The following is a 19,284-nucleotide window of genomic DNA, read 5'->3' on the forward strand; positions in this document are numbered from 1 at the left end:
TAATTCTTTGAGCTGTTGCTACAGAGTTCTGTATTGTGTCCTCCGCTTCAAGGAACCATTCGTTTATGGCATATACATGTTGTTAGAGGTCTGTAAACGTGTATGTATGTGTCATACTTGCATATATATGTCATATGTGAATATGTCATATATGTGTCATATATCCGAGCCTAACGCAGCAAGGCAGACCGTTTCACTTTCGAGAATGACGTCAGATCCTTAACAATCTAATCCAGGCGTAACATCATGTGACGTCTAACTCATCCATTCTCTCAAGTGTTACCTTGAACTGATTAATCTGGCGAATATAAATCAGATAAAGCGACTTTCTTTTTACTGTAACATTTGTGAAGCAAACTTTCACCAAACAAGTTTTCAATTGTGAAATTTTCAAAATTTTCAACACAATTGTGACAGCATTACCGAAGCAATTATTGTAATAATTTAATTTGCCTTATAAGGGTCCGCGTACTCCAGGTTGGAAACCATTCTGCTCTGTTCCCAAAGATGTGAGTGTATATACACACTATCAAAGTCATAATCCGAAATAAAAGACTGTTATAACAAAGGAATCGGGCGGTAAACTCTGAATCGTTTCATTCTCGTTTTTCGTTCGAAGGAAATATGTTCAAGTTTGAAATAAATCAAAAAATTGTGGGAATTAGTTTAGCTGATAATTTGTTAAACGATTGAAATAAAACGACGCACCAAATATAACACGCGCAAACGTAAGTCAAATTCTTGATTTATTACTCACAGCATGTATACTAGAAAAGTGAGAAGACAAGAAATGTAGAAGCAGGCGCCGTTATAATCAACGGCATGCACAGATTTAGAACATATATACAAGCACATCCGTTAAGCAAGTTTTAGAAGTGACTCTGTAGATCGAGCTATAAAAAGTATACACATTAAATAATCATTAACTAACATCACAACGACAGAATGACTCATAGACACTTAAAAGCCGTATATTTTCGGGTGATGTAAATGTTTGACAAAATTCTGAAAATAGCGACATGACCATGTATTTTAATTATTTAACTGAACAACCTGTATCTGTATAATAAAAGCTTTTTTCCTTTCATTTTAAAGAAAGATACGACGGTTTACTATAATCAAACAAAGCAAATTCTTGGCTACATTGTCGGTAGAGCTCAAAACGTTTTTCTTTAGGTTGGACACTCTTGTAGTAGTCTAAGACTATCTGAGAAGTTCCTCTTGTCTTGTATCCTGCGGGTATTTTGGCTTCTTTTGGGGCTCCGATCAACTTCAATAAATATCTAATTAAAACGACAGAAAAGAGTGACTTAATATACTGTATTAAAGTTTCCTGGTGAAGCAATGAAGTGATTTTAAGTAATTTGTTACGAAGTTACTACAGGTTACTATACTAGAGTCCTATTACAGTTACCTTGTATCTTCCTCAATCGTTTCTTGTTTTGCTATGATATCAAAATCAATAGCACATGGCTGGCAAAGGTTTCGATAATGCTGCCAGTGGGTATTGTATGTCCCGGATGGAGTGTCGATGAAATAAGAGACAAACTCGTTGAAAGTTGCCAATCCATCTGTGCCAGAAGAAATTGAAATATAAAATACACTCTTTCATTATTTGACATTTAAAAGTCTGGTGTTAATTTCCTTAAATTCAATAACTATCGTCAACGTGTGTATAAATATATACATGACCAAATTCACAGGATCCACAGTTTTTATTCCGCCAACAGTGTAGTGTTGCACTGCCAACGTTAATGTCTGATTAGTGGTTGCCAACATTAATATGGTTACCAATAACTAATCAGCATTATTTACGCTTTGAGAGGATGTTCATCGGCATCGAAATATAGCTCGAAATTGTCATCGACGTTTTTCGTCATCTCGCTCTTTAACTAGAACCTCAACGTTGTGGCCGAAACAACCGGTTTGGTTCAATAAAGTTCGTTCGTCTTTTTGTATCAATATAGGCCAGTTAGCCTGTAGCTTGACATTCGACCACAAACCCAATTATTCACCTTTATTTGTTACATGGTATTTTGTCGTACACAACGTTTTTGTTTTAACTCGATGCTTGTGTGGTACTTATGAACATAGAAATCAAACATATTAATTTTCCTTTGCTTAATATTACAAGGCTGTAAGCTAGTAGAACCTACCATCAGACACATTAGGATTCGATCCATATTTTTTGTGGATTTCTTCTGATCGTCTTCTATAACCTGGCAACGACCTGAGCACGAAACGATCCCTAAATGATGAGAGCAGTCTTTCCAGCGGCTCTCTCACTACTATCATCTTTAGTTTATCTTGGTTGCTTAGCAAAGATGTTTGTTCAGTTTTGTTTATTATGGTGTAGTTGTCGATGAATTCTCTTAGTTGCTGACCAGACTACCACATAGACGTAAAATTGTTAAAAGAATAAAGCAGTATAGAATCAAAATACCAAATACTGCTTTATATATTTTTTTGAATTAAATTTTGGGTTTTGTGTGAAAATGTAGTTTGATTTATTCAGTTTGACATAAATGCTGTTTAACAGCAAAATACAAGTTATAGCATACTTGCTTTCCCAAAACATAGTCTTCCATTGTCGGTTTGTCCGAAGTTACTATAGCATGCAGCAATGCCTTGAAGTTGGTAATTCCAGTTTTCGGATTGAAACAATTGACCAAGTCATATTTCTTGAAATGTGTGATGCGTCCTCGTAGGTTGTCTACAGAGTGCTCGTCCCGAAGTCCTAAAAAGAACAAGAAGTCTGAACTTATACAAACTTCAAAATGACCGCTGATGTAAGTATAAGTTGTGTCGATTAGCTGTTCCCATTCAATTATTTGTTGTTGTAACAAACACGTGTTTTTGTTACTCGTTATACTCGTTAATTTCAATTATTTTATCGGTTTTTATGTTAAACATGTATTTATGTTTGTTGTTTTGTGGTTTTTCTGCGCTTTTGATGTTCTCTATTTTTGTTTATTGTTTTGTGTTGCACGAACATAGCACCCCGAGTAGCACATGCTTTTGTAGCTTTAGTTGTTTTACTTTTAGCCGCGTTGTGTACTCACAGTACTACAGTAGAAACTCCGCACCGTCTTGCCTACGTCCAGGATTTTTTTTAAGGTTTGGTTTGGGTGACCGCTAAGTACTTTTAAGAGACCGCAAGTGTTTCATTTAAATACCAAAAAATAGCCTGTAGTGGCAAGTCCAAATTTTGGGAAACCGCTGGAGAAATTTGGGGGACCGTTTCGGTCCCCCAAAACACCTTAAAAAAAAAACACTGCCTACGTCACTAATTTTGTTACGTGTCACGTTTCCCTAAATTTTGTGACACGTGTCAGTTCGGTTTGAGTGTTGGGTGGCGAGGTTGTTTAGGTAGTCATCATATGGTTGTTCGTTTCATCGGTTTTACTGTGAGTTTTAATAACAAGCCGAGCCCTGTTTTATGTGTACAGTTTTTAAACGTATATAATATATCAACCAGCACTCAAGACTGACATTGGTATGACGGTTTGTCGTTAGCGAAACTGAAGTTCCTGGCCTAAACATCTGCGTTTTCCGTAACAAAAGGTCGCGGTTAAACAGCAGAAGCACTGCATTTTACCATTTACAAAACTTGTCTCGTATTGAAGATGTATTTGAAGCACATTTTTGCGTTCTAATTTAAAGCAAACAGAAATTGCATCTTTAACACCCGTTTATTATAACTCATGTTATGACTTCAAGTTACCACCACTCAACCGTCTTAGTTGTGCTCTCCTACAAGAAGGTTATTTTGATTTGGAAAAACTTAATCGTATTTGTTATAAAGTTTAAGTTACACTGCGATCAACTAATGAGATTTCCTAGACACGGTTTCGGGAGATTCACAAAATGGCGAAGCTTCCAGAGCGTCTGTGTATGATTGAATTTGCAAATACCATTTTATACCGGTATACTCGGTACAGTAATGCATGTGCTTCAGTAGTTATTCATTAGTTACCAACTAAGCTTCTATATTAAGACCATTACTGTGTTGGGCAAAAACCCTAAATAACTATTAATTGAATGAGATATTCCTTTTCACCTAAGTCTTTGCAAGCACGCTGAAGATGCTTTCGTCTCGCGTCCATCCTTTTCTTCATTCTCTTCATAAATTCATCTTCATCTTCATCACTCGATTCACGGCCAAAGTTTTCATCGCTTTGAGAGCCTTCATTTGTAAGGATGTGAATTTCCTCACTTCTCAAGTTTTCCACTTTGTGACTTTCGTCAACGAGACCTCGGGCAACCCCATGGTTGCAATTTTGGGTTATTTTTTCAAAATATAGAAAATTATAACCAACAGCTTTCTGATACTTGTGGAACCAAATGATGAGTAAAATCATCAGGGTAAGGAATAATAACACGTATTTTTTTGCATGGCGGTAATGGGACATGTTGTAGTTATATCTCCAGCATATTAATTCTTTAAGTAAAAATAAAGATATTCTGTAAGGTATAGTGAATCTTTTTCCGCTAAATTGCATTTTGCGGAAATGTTGCACAATTGCTTTGCGGCGTTTTTGTCAGCGGTCCGTTATTTATAGGGAACCACTGTTCAAGACTTATAAACAGGTTTACTTGCGGCCTTATGCATGTCAACGGTTGGCACGGTATGGTAATCTTTATCCGCGGGTTGAGGAATCACCGCCGGATTTAAGTCGTGCAAAGATTCCTTTTACATCACTCGAACCCCGGTTACCGAGCTAACCTTTGTGCAAGTTCAGATTGTCACAGATTTTTATGTTATTTATTTTTTAATTTACATCATATTGCCCGAATTTAGAACTGTCCACCAAATCCCCTGAACAGGAGCAAACGTCGTTAATGCTTTGCCCAAGGTCATTACAACATATAGCGCCACTGGGTATCGAGCACGGAACGGGGCCACATTATTGCAAATCCACTGCTCCAACTACTCAGCAACAGAGCCGACGCTTGGTTGAATATTGATGCCAAAACAAAGATTTACTGTACCGTGTCGTCAACGCAATTACCTCTTCAGAAAGAAAAAGGAAAAACGCAAATTTGTTTTGTTTCTAATCTTTGGGCAAAAAAATTGATTGCCCCTATCTCACCGGAAGAATTTGTGCGTTTGAAGCTACTTTTCAGAGTTTCTTGTTAATCTAACATAAATGTTATAACATAGCAACCTAAACCTAACCTGAATCTACCTTCTAACAAAAATCTAACTCCAATAAAACCTTAAATAGCTAAAGTCAGCTTTTTGCATAGCCATTCTCCTAACCTAACCGCCTATCTTTATCAACAGGTTGCGTGACCTACATACGGTGAAATAATCGCTTCGTATAAACTTTTGATTTTTATCGTAAGGTGCTTCTATGCACAGCACAGTACATCAGCATCCCTTGAAGAAAATCAAACCAATTCTTTCACCAATCATTGTATCTAAACGCGCGAGCATTAAGCAACGCCTCGTGATCACAATTGTCATTAAAACATTACTTGATAACGTGTTTCGTCAATACTCAATAGTGTTCAACACAAGGAAATCCGGTTCTGCGCTCCATTGTTATGCTGTGGAAAACGCCATAGTGACTGCAGCTATAGTGACATTTCGTGTATCATGACATCTGCTGCAATGCTCCGTTTGAAAACCATATATTTCATATACAAGTGGCTTCACCTGTAGTAACTATGGGTATAAGAACACTTTGATTATGGTGGCACATCCTTTCTGCCCTTGAACTTAAAACGTTTGTATAACAAAAGTCATATTTCAAAACTGGTTGAAAAATGTTTACGAACACCAAAGCAGACAGCAAATTTATGAAAACATTAACTGGCTTCGAAGAAAAACATATGTAGCCTGTAATAGCTTATACTGTGATACATGTGGTGTTCATTTAAAATTTTAAATGAACGGGTCGTTGTGTTTCATAAGTTTTCATTACTTTGTGTCCTTAACGTTGATTTGGACAACATTTCATAGTCTTTGTATTGCTCTGTAGCAGCCGATTCAATAAAAATCGCCACGTAGAGTCGCCTGCAGCCACTTTCCTTGACTTTGCCTAGAAATAAACCTAGAATGACTTTCGCTTACTATGCTGGCACTTTTTATCGGTCCCTTCAGTTACCATCTTAGACTATTTCTAGTGTTTGGTCATATGAGGAATCACAATGTTGTAAACGAGGCAACAAAGTGCTTCTTTTCTTGGACACTTCGTTTTTTACAAATGTTACGATTAAAGTAATGTACAACCAGGTTCGTTGTCACAATAACGGTGAGTCGTAGAAACACAAAGATTAAAAGAGATTTAATACAAACGACCGTAGAAACCCAGCAATAAAAACTATCAGTTATAAAGAGAAGCGGGTAGGTGTAACCACAAAGAATAGAGTCGCGGCTTCTACATATAAGAGATGACAGATGACAAACAATAATAATAAGAGACGACCAACACATACATAAACTGCAATATAGAGAAGGTGCCTTGACAACAAGACGCTCTACGTCAGAAGAAACTAAAATACACAGGATACGCAACTAGGCTTGTTCCTTGCAAACTATAGGAATCTGGCTGGTGAACAGACGAGCATAGGTAAACGTAGCAAAGTTTTTGTCAACGACATTGCTTATTAGTGAAAATGAAACTTTCAGAAGCAAATCACATCCACTTCCACCAGGTGAACGCAGTTCTATACATTTGAAGACATAAAACAAAAACTTTCTACGGTGTAAAATAGTGAAGTAGCTATAGCAGCTCCAGAGGAAAACGAGCATGGCCATGAAAATGGTCACTTGTAACCTGATTGTACCGAAAGAAAACAAGACTATCATTTAATTGCGTGACAGTAGTGAAAATTGTACACAGTTTTCAGGCAACTTCACTTTACTTAATAAGCTATATAGAATGCTAAGACTATTTCACCGGAAATTTTATCTCCGTTCCTAGCCATTTTTCACAGTTTCTTGTTAACATAACTTAAATGATAAAATATGGGCTCTTATCCGAAACTTAACCTAAATGTACATTCTCCTTAAATATATTTTCAATTAGAATCCAAGAAGTTCTTCATGTGTAATTTTTTTGCGATTTTTCCACACTTTCTTATTTGGAATGTGCGCATCATTACATGCCCACAATTTGCGCCGCTCCTGCCTGAAGCATAAAACGCCGCGTGCAAGATAAAGTCCTGCTTGGCGTTCGGTAATTGAACGTCTTGTACAAATGGGTTCAAAAAAATCACAGTTCAGTTATCTGCGGAGTCGCATTGTGACCTGCCTGTGCTTTTGTGATAAAGTGCAGCCGTGGTGATTATGACGACGACCTTTACAACAGGTAGCACGTTAGTAAACTACGTAATTGCGAGTAACTTACTAAATAAGCAGCCAGGCGTCACGTAACCAGGAAAGCTTTTCGTTCTATATCAGGTCGCCTATGGACAGAGTAGAGCAGTTTTATCTTGTGTTATAAGCGTAGTGTTATAAGTATTGGAGCCGTGTTGACGGCTAGACGGCATAGACGGCTGTACAGTTTTGCGGTTGTAATGGTTTAAGAAGCGATAAAAACTTTGTCTTAATTATAAAAAAGTGACTAAATAACATGAACTTGGTCAATATCCTTCGCTCACTCATATCTTTGCAGATATTCTGTTTATGCGCTGCCATGACAATCATTGACAAAAATGCAATCCCGTTTTTCGTTTTACTCGGAATCCTGGCGGTTTTGGTTATAATGACCAGGTTCATTCAGAGTTGTCAGAATTTTATTTGTTCTTGCATATCCGGCAGACGTGAGGAAAAAAAGCAAAAAGATACAAACAGCGGTAAATATCTTTTCAAATATGCAGAAAAATATTTACGTAGCACCATTTGTGCTGCACAGACCTACTTTGGCACCAAGTAATCCCAAACCCTTTTCCACTTTTCAGAAAATCAACAAGAGAATGCTGGCCATCCTTTTATTTTCCGCAAAAACCTTTCAAACGAATGATGGAAGATAAAAAAATTTCCTGTATCATGGATGGCTTGTTTACCGTTTATTTGCAAAAAGGAAAACCCACAAGAGTTAAGAAAATGGAATTGCCAAATGCAAGAGCATTTTTTCGTTTTTCCTTTTGATTTTGTATACTTTGCTCCTTAAAATTGATTTGTTGCTTTTTTTTACGTTCATGCGCTTTTTTTCTGGCTACATTTTACGACACCATTTTAATTGAATTTGTAAATTCCACTTTTGTATTTTAAGTGTTTACTGACACACACCATGAAAAGATTGCAACAAAATGTTAAAAGCCAGTTCGTTTTAATATATGGGTAAAATCTTAAATTTCCACAATTACCACAAACTGTTTTCTTTGTAAATGAATAAAGTACTTGATGGAAATGTTTTATTTGTTGTTGCCATTAAATTCTACCACTTCGAGTTTTAGAAGAAATAAACAATTTCGTTTCGAAAGTTTTAAGTCTCTGTATGTTCAAAATGGATGTATGCACATATGTATATACCAGACGTGGGCAAACTGCGGCTCGCGAGCCGCATGCGGCTCTCCGGCATGTTTTTTTGTGGCTCTTCTGGTCGAATCGTAAAATTCAAAAAATGTAAAGGCTACCAAGAGTACCGTTTATGAAAGTTTCTGAGTAGTTTTTCTTTATTTAGGCCAGCATTTCGTTTAAGACGTAACACTAGACATCGATTCCGACATTGTTTTCAGGTATAGATTCTATACTCTATGGCAAAGGTTATCAAAATGCACCTCACCAACATGTTTTTATGGGTCGTTTAGTTAAAAAGTAATATCCCAAAATGACTACTAATAGTATAATAACCAAATTGACAAACATTACTGATTTTGCGGCTCGCTGGTGTTTATATTTTTCCGCAAGTGACTCTTTCATTGAACAAATTTGCCCACCCCTGGTATATACATATGTGTAAAACAATTGATGTTACTTCATTGCATCATAACTCATTACGAATTGAGCACCCTTTGAGGTTGTGGAAACAGGACCCCCCCCCCCCCCCCGCTACAGCAAATCTCAGATGTAACATCTTGTTCATGTTAGAGAACTTGGGGAAAAATGATTTGGGTTTTTGTTGAAAAATATTGCAAAACAACCTTTCAAACAGTTTCGTAACACAATTTTGAGATTAAATCCTAATATAACCCAAAAAAACTAACACGAGTACTTCGGATGCAGCCGATAGTCATAGAATATGATATAGTAGATCAGACAAGTCTCGTCAAATGTCATCAATATTTTACTTATTAAACACTTGCGACCGGTGTTTTGAGTCCTTAAAGTTTCGAGAAATGTGGAAAAAATGAAATAAGTTGCGTCACGTTGTAGTCAACAAATCTAATGAAGAATGTTTTGGTTTAAACGTTGGCATAATTTTGTGAGAGTAACAGTCTTACAAGAAGAAAGTTTGTAAAAGTTTAAGTGGTCAAATATAGCTATACCACCGACTATTATGGTTTTACCATGACTCCATATTTTATTCTGTTCACGACATGTCCACATACATGATGTCCATCGCTTATTGCACGTATTGTGTCAGAAGAAATACTGACAACACCAGATTTCTAGTGATATTTCCCACGCAGTGTTTGTGTGGAATGTAGGCGTAGTTCATTGCTCATTTCAACTCCAGGCATGAAGCGCCCCTCACAAGACAGAACCTTGATTAGCGAAGTGCCCCGCACGAAATCAATTCTACATTTGTGATCGAGTTGTAAAGAATTCTTCTTATGTTGTGCGTACTTGAACGAATCTTGCACAGTATGGGTCATTCACTGGGGTGCGTGCAACTTGTTGAGGTGAAATAGTCAATCAGAAGAAATCGATTCCTGGCTGACTGGTTCTTAGTATTGAAGATTTGGTTGAAAATAATGTAGGTCCTTTGTTAAAGTTCATTCTCCTGTGTGTATCAGCAAGTAACATCAGTTTAATAATATTTTAGTTTAAATTTAACTTACAAGCTGCATTGTGAGACATTTCATTCTCAAAGGAACATTAGCAAATATTTGTGGGTGCAATTATGTGGAAACTAGACTTGAACTAACCTAATACGTTTTCAGCAATTCGTCATCGGTTAACTATAAAATAAAATTATTGTTTCACGTCAGTATATTACAACTATCGTTGAATATCGCCGTTAATTGGTAGCATAAACTAGATACTGTTTAATGTAGGCCTACAGTGATCACTAGCAAATAATCACATGTTATTACAGCTAGAAAAAGTGTTCACAAGAATAACTGTTTTCATTTAAATGCCGATATGAATTCTACTATTGACTCGGTTACCCTCGCGACTCTTCTTTCTTCACCTATCTTGGCTTTTATTGCTCTCATGGTTCTTCTTCTGTGCTATTGTTATCCTGTCTTGGATTGTCTCAAAGAAGACGACGACTACAACAGACCCAGGGTAAATCGGCCAAAAGGTAACTCCCATTTTACGCTAAAAGCCTCATTTTCGTTTACAAATAGATAAACGCAGTTATGGCAAGGCTTAATTTTGTAGCAGCTTATTGGCATGATACTCATCTAAAATATTTTTCAGCTCCAACACATGCGCGAGAAAATATTGAGCTTCCGGTTCTCAAACCTTCAAACAAACCTTGATAAACGAATAATGTTCGAATGACGAAATCTTGCTCTTACATTATTTCTTGATGTAAAGTAGAAATTGTACAGTAATTTGTTTTTGCTTGTTAACGTTGTGAAATGGAATTCTAATAGAAAGTTTTTATTTGTTGTTTCCATTAAATTCTACCTCTACCACTTGGCAAGTGTGTAAATGTTCCAAAATGATGTACGTGCAAATATTGATGTTACTTCATTGCATCATTGCATTGTGGAAATAGTTGGAGAGAGGTTTACAATCGTAATGGAGAACTTCGAAGAAAACCTAAATTGGGTTTTAGTTAAAACAGAAAAATGCGCTTTCAAACAGCTTCATAATTCCACAAACAAATCCTACAACATCGTAGGTTCCTTTAACATGTCAATGTAATCGTTAATTAGACATCAGATTTAGGCCCATTTAACATGTTTATATTTACTTGGCATGTCTTTGCTGAAGGTTGTAGGATGACTGCAACCAGCAGGCGAGGAAACGGTGGAGTTGACATGTTTGTCTGCAGTATTTCTTCTCTATTAATAACCTATTAATGACATGTATTATGTTGAGCAAGATATAAGTATGTAACATAATTATTCGTATGAAAAAATATGAGCTGGTTAAGAACGCAAGCGCTAAGGCAGTTTTGTAGAGAAGGGCAGTCCAAGCTGAGATGTCGCTCCACAGGGGTAGGCACCGCTCTTCGCTAATTACCAGCGTTGTTGGGGGCGAATAACCTGGCTGCGGAGTCTGTTTAGTTGAACCCAGTGGTGTCGGATGAGATCCAAGGCTCGTCTCGACCACTCTGGGAAAAATTCAATCTGGCAAATGGGAACTGGAATGTCCTCAGGTGGGAAAGGTGCTGGCAGGTTCCTCGATGTGTGCCGAGAACGAATTCTTGAGAACTGACGGAAGCCAAGCAATATCTGATGGAGGAGTGGGTGATTTTGATGAGCGGTCAGACGAAATAACTTTTTGTAAGCAAGTTCCCAGGATCCGGATTCCAGCCAGAGTTGGGAGGAGACTGACACGAGTACTTCGGATGCAGCAGATGGAAGTCTTAAAATATTTTATCATAGATCAGACAAGTTTGGTCAAATGTCATCAATATTTTACTTCTTAAACACTTGCGACCGGTGTTTTGAGTCCTTAAAGTTTCGAGTGTTGTGGAAAAAATGAAATAAGTTGCGTCACGTTGTAGTCAATGAATCTAATGAAGCATGTTTTGGTTTAAACGTTGGCATAATTTTGTGAGAGTTATTGTCTTACAAGAAGAAAGTTTGTAAAAGTTTAAGTGGTCAAATGTAGCTCAACTACTGACTATTATGGTTTTACCATGACTCCCTATTTTATTCTGTTTACGACACGTCCACATACAAGATGTCCATCGTTTATTGCACGTATTTCGTCAGAAGAAATACTGACAACACCAGACTGTTAGTGATATTTCCCACGCCGTGTTTGTGTGGAATGTAGACGTAGTTCATTGCTCATTTCAATTCCAGGCATGAACTGCCCTCGCAAGACAGAACTTTGATTAGCGAAGTGCCCCGCACGAAATCAATTCTACATTTGTGATCGAGTTGTAAAGAATTCTTCTTATGTTGTGTTTATGTAAACGGATCTTGCACAATATTGGTCATTCACTGGGGTGCGTGCAAACTGTTGAGGTGAAATAGTCAATTAGAAGAAATCGATGCCTGGCTGACTGGTTGTAAGCATTGAAGATTTGGTTGAAAATAATGTAGGTCCTTTGTTTAAGTTCAGTCCCCCTGTGTGTATCAGCAAGTAACATCAGTTTAATAATATTTTAGTTTAATTTTAACTTACAAGCTGTATTGTGAGACGTTTCATTCTCAAAGGAACATTAGCAAATGTTTGTGGGTGCAATTATGTGCCAAATTGATTTGAAATTATCTAATACGCTTTCAGCATTTCGTTATCGGTTAACTATAAATAAAAACTATTGTTTTACTTGATTATATGTTACAACTATCGGTGAATGTGCCGTAAATTGGTAGCATAAACTAGATACTGTTTAATGTAGGCTTACAGTGATCACTAGCCAATAATCACATGTTATTACAGCTAGAAAAAGTGTTCACAAGAATAACTGTTTTCATTTAAATGCCGATATGAATTCTACTCTCAACTCGGTTACCATCGCGACCATTACTACAGTACTTGCCTTGGCTTTTATTGCTATCGTGTTTCTTGGTGTGTGCTACTGTTGGCCTGTCTTGAGATGTTTCAGAGAAAACTACTACGACAGACCCAGGGTGGATCGGCCAAAAGGTAACTCCCATTTTAAGATAAAAGACTCTTTTTCGTTTATAAATAGATAAATGCAGTTATGTCAGGATTTAATTTTGTAGCTGCTTATTGGCATGATACTCATCTAAAATATTTTTCAGCCCCAAAACACGTGCGAGAAAATATTGAGCTTCCGGTTCTCAAACCTTCAAACAAACCTTGATCAACGAATAATGTTCGAATGACGAAATCTTGCTCTTACATTATTTCTTGATGTAAAGTAGAAATTGTACAGTAATTTGTTTTTGTCTTGTTAACGTTGTGAAATGGAATTCTAATGGAAATTTTTTATTTGTTTTTGCAATTAAATTCTACCTCTACCACTTCGCAAGTGTCTAAATGTTCCAATATGATGTATGTACAAATATTGATGTTACTTCATTGCATCGTAATTCATTAAGATTTGAGTTGGTGGAAATAGTTGGAGGAGAGGTTTACTGGAAGTTTTAGATGCGAAATCTTATTCGTAATAGACAACTTGAAAGAAAACTTAACAGCTTCATAATTCTACATAACAAATCCTAATACAATGTAGGTTCCTTCAAGTCAATGTAATCGCTATTTAGACATCAGATTTAGGCACATTTAACATGTTTATATTTACTTGGCATGTGTTTGCTGAAGGTTGTAGGAAGAAATTCCACGACAATTGTCAACAATTTTCAATCGACAACCAATTGTCGCCGGTGAATTTGTTCACGGTCAATTGACGTGATCCCGTAGGATGACTGCAACTAGCAGGCGAGGAAACGGTGGAGTTGACATGTTTGTTTGCAGTATTTCTTCTCTATTAATAATAGAATGACATGTATTATGTTGAGCAAGATATAAGTATGTAACATAATTATTCGCATGAAAAAATATGTGCTGGTTAAGAACGCAAGCGCTAAGGCAGTTTTGTGGAGAAGGGCAGACCAAGCTAAGATGTCGCTCCACAGGGGTAGGCACCGCTCTTCGCTAATTACCAGCGTTGTTGGGGGCGAATAACCTGGCTGCGGAGTCTGTTTAGTTGAACCCAGTGGTGTCGGATGAGATCCAAGGCTCGTCTCGACCACTCTGGGATAAATTCAATCAAGCAAATGGGAACTGGATTGTCCTCAGGTGGGAAAGCGGCAGGTTCCTCGATGGGTGCCGGGAACGAAGTCTTGAGAGCTGACGGGAGCCGAGCAACATCTGATGGAGGAGTGGGTGATTTTTATCAGCGGTTAGGTGAAATAACTTTTTGTAAGCGAGTTGGCGAGCTCCCAGGATCCGGATTCCAGCCAGAGTTGGGAGGAGACTGACACGAGTACTTCGGAAGCAGCAGCCGATAGTCATAAAATATGTTATCGTAGTTCAGACAAGTTTCGTCAAATGTCATAAAATGTCATCAATATTTTACTTGTAAAACACTTGCGACCGGTGTTTTGAGTCCTTAAAGTTTCGAGTGTTGTGGAAAAAATGAAATAAGTTGCGTCACGTTGTAGTCAACAAATCTAATGAAGTATGTTTTGGTTTCAACGTTAGCATAATTTTGTGAGAGTTATAGTCTTATAAGAAGAAAGTTTGTAAAAGTTTAAGTGGTCAAATATAGCTATACCACCGACTATTATGGTTTTACCACGACTCCATTATTCATTCAGTTTACGAGATGTCCACATACAAGATGTCCATCGTTTATTGCACGTATTGTGTCAGAAGACATACTGACAACACCAGATTTTTAGTGTTATTTCCCACGGCGTGATTGTGTGGAATGTAGGCGTAGTTCATTGCTCATTTGAATTCCAGGCATGAAGCGCGCCTCGCAAGACAGAACCTTGATTAGCGAAGTGCGCCGCACGAAATCAATTCTACTTTTGTGATCGAGTTGTAAAGAATTCTTCTTATGTTGTGTTTATGTGAACGGATCTTGCACAGTATGGAACATTCACTGGGCTGCGTGCAACTTGTTGAGGTAAAATAGTTCATTAGAAGAAAGAGATGTATGGCTGACTGGTTGTTAGTATTGAAGACTTGGTTGAGAATAATGTTGTCGTTTGTTTAAGTTCAGTTTCCTTGTGTGTGTCAGCTTTTCAGTCAGTTGATTTTAGTTTGAATTTAATTTACAAGCGGTACATTGAAACGTTTCGTTCTCAAAGGAACATTAGCAAATATTTGTGGGTATAATTATGTGGCAACTAGACTTGAACTAACCTAATACGTTTTCAGCAATTCGTCATCGGTTAACTATAAAATAAAGCTATTGTTTTAGGCGATTATACGGTGTAGCTATCGGTGAATGTTCCGTAAGTTGGTAGGATAAACTAGATACTGTTTAATGTAGGCCTACAGTGATCACATCCCACTAATCACATATTTTATTACAGCTAGAAAAAGTGTTCACAGATATAATTTTCATTTTACTGCTGATATGAGTCTTTCCTCTCCTGCCTTCGCGGTTTTTTTAAAGGGGCCAAGTGTTTGGTTGTTTGTTAGTTTAGTGTTTCTTGTCATGCGCTATTGTTGTCCTGTCTTGAGATATCTCAAAGAAAACTACGACAGACTCAGGGAAGATCTGGCACAAGGTAGGCTAACTCCCATTTTACGATAAATGTCTCTTTTTCGGTTAAAAAAAGATATACGTCGTTATGTTAGGATTTAATTTTCTAGCTTTTTATTTGGATGAAATTTATCTAAAACATTTTTCAGCCACAAAACACGTGCGAGAAAATATTGAGCTTCCGGTTCTCAAACCTTCAAACAAACCTTGATAAACGATTTATCTTCGAATGATGAAAACTTGCTCTTATAATATTTCTTGATGTAAAGTATAAATTGTAGAAATTGAATTTGTTTTTGACTTGTTAAGGTTGTGAAACGCTTTGCTTTTTTGTGCATACGTAGAAATTTAGTACATTACGTGCAAACATTTATTTTACACTGATATCATCCTGCCATGATCTTGCTTCAATACTTAACAACTTTTAAACGTATTTTCAAGTAACTGTGCTTGTGTAACAGTAACAGCTCCACAACATACTCATTAGTTTCTTGCCACGATGTGAAACTTTTGATCGGTGATATGATATGAGCGTGATCATGATATGTTATTATTGGTGATATAAGCGCCCGATCTGATATAAACTTACCCGACTTCGCTTCGACAACGTTTTCATTCTTTTGCAATACCAACACTTAATTTAGCGTTAACAACTTGTATTTCCAACATAACCGTTCACAAAACGATCGAAGGAAACCAGATGGCACTCCTCGGGCAAGAAAACCAGTTAGCAAACCAGGTTGGTTGTATTTGCGTTAACCAGCGGTAGAGGTCATGAGTTCACGATGTCAGAGCATTGATGTAAGATCTAACCAACTAGGTGCTAGTTGAGGTCACAAATGCTACAACTTGTGGTTCTAATTAGTTTCAGGAAACGAAAACCGCGAGTAAGCTCGAAAATCGATGCAACCGATCAACTGACACGGCGTGAAAACATTGACTGGAGCTACGCAACCGACTCCAAACTCCTCCTTTTTAAACAATACATTTTCCCTCATCGGCCTTCTTCAAACTACATGCTTCAGTCTTCTGAGTGACCGACTAGTTTTAAACCAACGCAAGCAACAACGGAATCTGATAAACAATCGATCCATTAATTACAGCACCGCGATCAAGAAAGTGAAGACAGTCCAATTACTGAATGTCAGTCTACTGTCATTTTCCAGCAATGTCTTACGTACGCAATCGATCAATGCTTTAAAGAATACGAGATCCCAGCGGAATCACTGAAATTGGAAGATAATTACTTGATCACGACAATAACTGGTCCAAGGAACCAAGTTAAAGGTACCATTGAAATCGCAGATAACTGTGACAAAAACGCGTGTTTGTAAAATTGCTGACAAAGAGGAACATTTCAGACTGTATTTAGTAGGGGGAGCATCTCCTCCACCTGCAAGTTTTGAAAAGTGTTCAGAATAATACTGTTCCAAAAACCTACTAATTCTAACCCCCGGTAAAAACACGTTAGAGTTCTGGGGAAATTCACCCGGTTGTAAAACGGTAAGTTTGCCTTAATCGCAAAAATTGGACCCGGTTTCGAACTCATAAACTCACACGACCGTTCCAAAACCCTTGGGCAATATCATTTGAACGACGCTTGGTACTTGCTGTAGTCCTGATGGCAAGTTTCAAATTCCAGCAATATTCTAAAAATATTAGGAACCAAATTAATAAATGCATCCGCAAGGGAATGTTCATAAAGACATGCTCGGTAACCGGTGCTCAAGTGATGAGGAATCATCGCCATGTTTAAATTGTGCAAAAATTTCCTCAGTCAAGGATATAGAAACCATGATAATCGTTTTTGAATTAAGCAAATATTCACCGCTTAAAACATTACTGAAAAGCGCGTTGAACACTAAAACTATTCCTAATCAATTTGATCGATTTTCGAAGGCAATTGACAACATTCGAAAAGAACCGCTGTGAAACACCAGGCAGTCATGTGACATACTACAAAGCTATATTGACATCGCGTCTCGCAAGACAGAACCTTGATTAGCGAAGTGCGCCGCACAAAATCAATTCTACTTTTGTGCTCGAGCTGTAAAGAATTCTTCTTATGTTGTGTTTATGTGAACGGATCTTGCACAGTATGGAACATTCACTGGGCTGCGTGCAACTTGTTGAGGTAAAATAGTTCATTAGAAGAAAGAGATGTATGGCTGACTGGTTGTTAGTATTGAAGAGTTGGTTGAGAATAATTTTGTCATTTGTTGAAATTTGTTTGACTTGCCACGATGTGAAACTTTTGATCGGTGATATGATATGAGCGTGATCATGATATGTTATTATTGGTGATATAAGCGCCCGATCTGATATAAACTTACCCGACTTCGCTTCGACAACGTTTTCATTCTTTTGCAATACCAACACTTAATTTAGCGTTAACAACTTGTATTTCCAACAAAAACCGTTCACAAAACGATCCAAGGAAACCAGATGGCACTCCTCGGGCAAGAAAACCTGTTAGCAAACCAGGTTGGTCGTATTTGCGTTAGGTCATGAGTTCACGATGTCAGAGCATTGATGTAAGATCTAACCAACTAGGTGCTAGTTGAGGTCACAAATGCTACAAGTTGTGGTTCTAATTAGTTTCAGGAAACGAAAATCGCGAGTAAGCTCAAAAATCGATGCAACCGATCAACTGACACGGCGTGAAAACATTGACTGGAGCTACGCAACCGATTCCAAACTTCCCCTTTTTAAACAACACATTTTTCCCTCACCAACCTGCATGCTTTAGTGTTCTGAGTGACCGACTAGTTTTAAACCAACGCGGCCAACAACGGGATCTGATAAAGAATCGAACCATTAATTACAGCACCGCGATGAAGAACGTGAAGACAGTCCAATCACTGAATACTACTTACTAAAGTCTACTGTCATTTTCCAGCAATGTCTTACGTACGCAATCGATCAATGCTTTAAAGAATAAAAGAGCTAAAAATCCGGACGAGATCCCAGCGGAATCACTGAAATTCGAAGATAATTACTTGATCACGACAATAACTGGTCAAAGGAATTACCAAGACAAAGATACTATTGAAATCGCAGATAACTGTGACAAAAACGCGTGTTTGTAAAATTGCTGACAAAGAGGAACATTTCAGACTGCATTAAGTAGGGGGAGCATCTCCTCCACTTGCAGTCTTTGAAAATTGTTCAGAATATAATACTGTTCAAAAAAGCTACTGATTTTGCCCCCCAAAAAAACACGTTAGAGTCCCGGGGAAATTGAGCCGGTTTTAAAACGGTAGGCTTGCCCTAATCGCAAAAATTGGACCCGGTTTCGAACTCATAAACTCACACGACCGTTCCAAAACCCTTGAGCAATATCATTTGAACGACGCTTGGTACTTGCTGTAGTCCTGATGACAAGTTTCAAATTCCAGCAATAGTCTAAAAATATTAGGAACCAAATTAATAAATGTATCCGCAAGAGAGTGTTCATAAAGACATATTAACTTAAGCAAATTAAGCAAATATTCACCGCTTAAAACATTATTGAAAAGCGCGTTGAACACTAAAACTATTCCTAATCAATTTGATCGATTTTCGAAGGCAATTGACAGCATTCGAAAAGAACCGCTGTGAAACACCAGGCAGTCATGTAACATACTACAAAGCTATATTGACATCTATGAATACCTAAAAAGGTTTAACCTTCAATCTGTTCGCATCCTACACGTAATATGTTTCAGTCCATTTATGATGTTTGCCTTTTAGTTTGTCGTTTATTTTATGTTTTTTTTTTCTTACAAGCAAAGTGTTTCTTCTCATTGCGTGTGGGGAATGTATGGGCGTTAAAAAACTCACTTTTTACATCATTTCTGCCCCAGGC

The 19,284-nt window shown here is 37.5% G+C and overlaps 1 protein-coding gene and 4 long non-coding RNA genes across 5 annotated transcripts; 4 read left to right on the forward strand and 1 right to left on the reverse strand.

Moving 5' to 3' along the window:
• Window positions 1–727: 727 nt before the first annotated feature.
• Window positions 728–5,438, reverse strand: LOC143461025 (carbohydrate sulfotransferase 11-like). Its single transcript, XM_076958765.1, has 5 exons — window positions 4,061–5,438; window positions 2,562–2,737; window positions 2,157–2,388; window positions 1,415–1,571; window positions 728–1,283 (listed from the first exon to the last, which is right to left on the reverse strand). Exons 1-5 carry the CDS (start codon window positions 4,500–4,502, stop codon window positions 1,085–1,087), a joined length of 1,206 nt encoding a protein of 401 aa, XP_076814880.1. The 5' UTR covers window positions 4,503–5,438; the 3' UTR covers window positions 728–1,084.
• A 2,086-nt stretch (window positions 5,439–7,524) lies between these two features.
• Window positions 7,525–8,367, forward strand: LOC143460220 (uncharacterized). The gene is made up of 2 exons (XR_013117837.1): window positions 7,525–7,806; window positions 7,912–8,367. It is a non-coding gene; the product is annotated as an uncharacterized LOC143460220 (long non-coding RNA).
• Window positions 8,368–10,218: 1,851 nt separating this feature from the next.
• LOC143459807 (uncharacterized) lies at window positions 10,219–10,766 on the forward strand. Its single transcript, XR_013117783.1, has 2 exons — window positions 10,219–10,424; window positions 10,544–10,766. It is a non-coding gene; the product is annotated as an uncharacterized LOC143459807 (long non-coding RNA).
• Window positions 10,767–12,696: 1,930 nt separating this feature from the next.
• On the forward strand, window positions 12,697–13,268 carry LOC143459808 (uncharacterized). Its single transcript, XR_013117784.1, has 2 exons — window positions 12,697–12,898; window positions 13,018–13,268. It is a non-coding gene; the product is annotated as an uncharacterized LOC143459808 (long non-coding RNA).
• A 2,000-nt stretch (window positions 13,269–15,268) lies between these two features.
• On the forward strand, window positions 15,269–15,870 carry LOC143459809 (uncharacterized). Its single transcript, XR_013117785.1, has 2 exons — window positions 15,269–15,462; window positions 15,587–15,870. It is a non-coding gene; the product is annotated as an uncharacterized LOC143459809 (long non-coding RNA).
• The last annotated feature ends 3,414 nt before the right edge of the window (window positions 15,871–19,284 follow it).

The sequence above is a fragment of the Clavelina lepadiformis genome, chromosome 5 (assembly GCF_947623445.1).
Source record: "Clavelina lepadiformis chromosome 5, kaClaLepa1.1, whole genome shotgun sequence".
NCBI lineage: Eukaryota > Metazoa > Chordata > Ascidiacea > Aplousobranchia > Clavelinidae > Clavelina > Clavelina lepadiformis.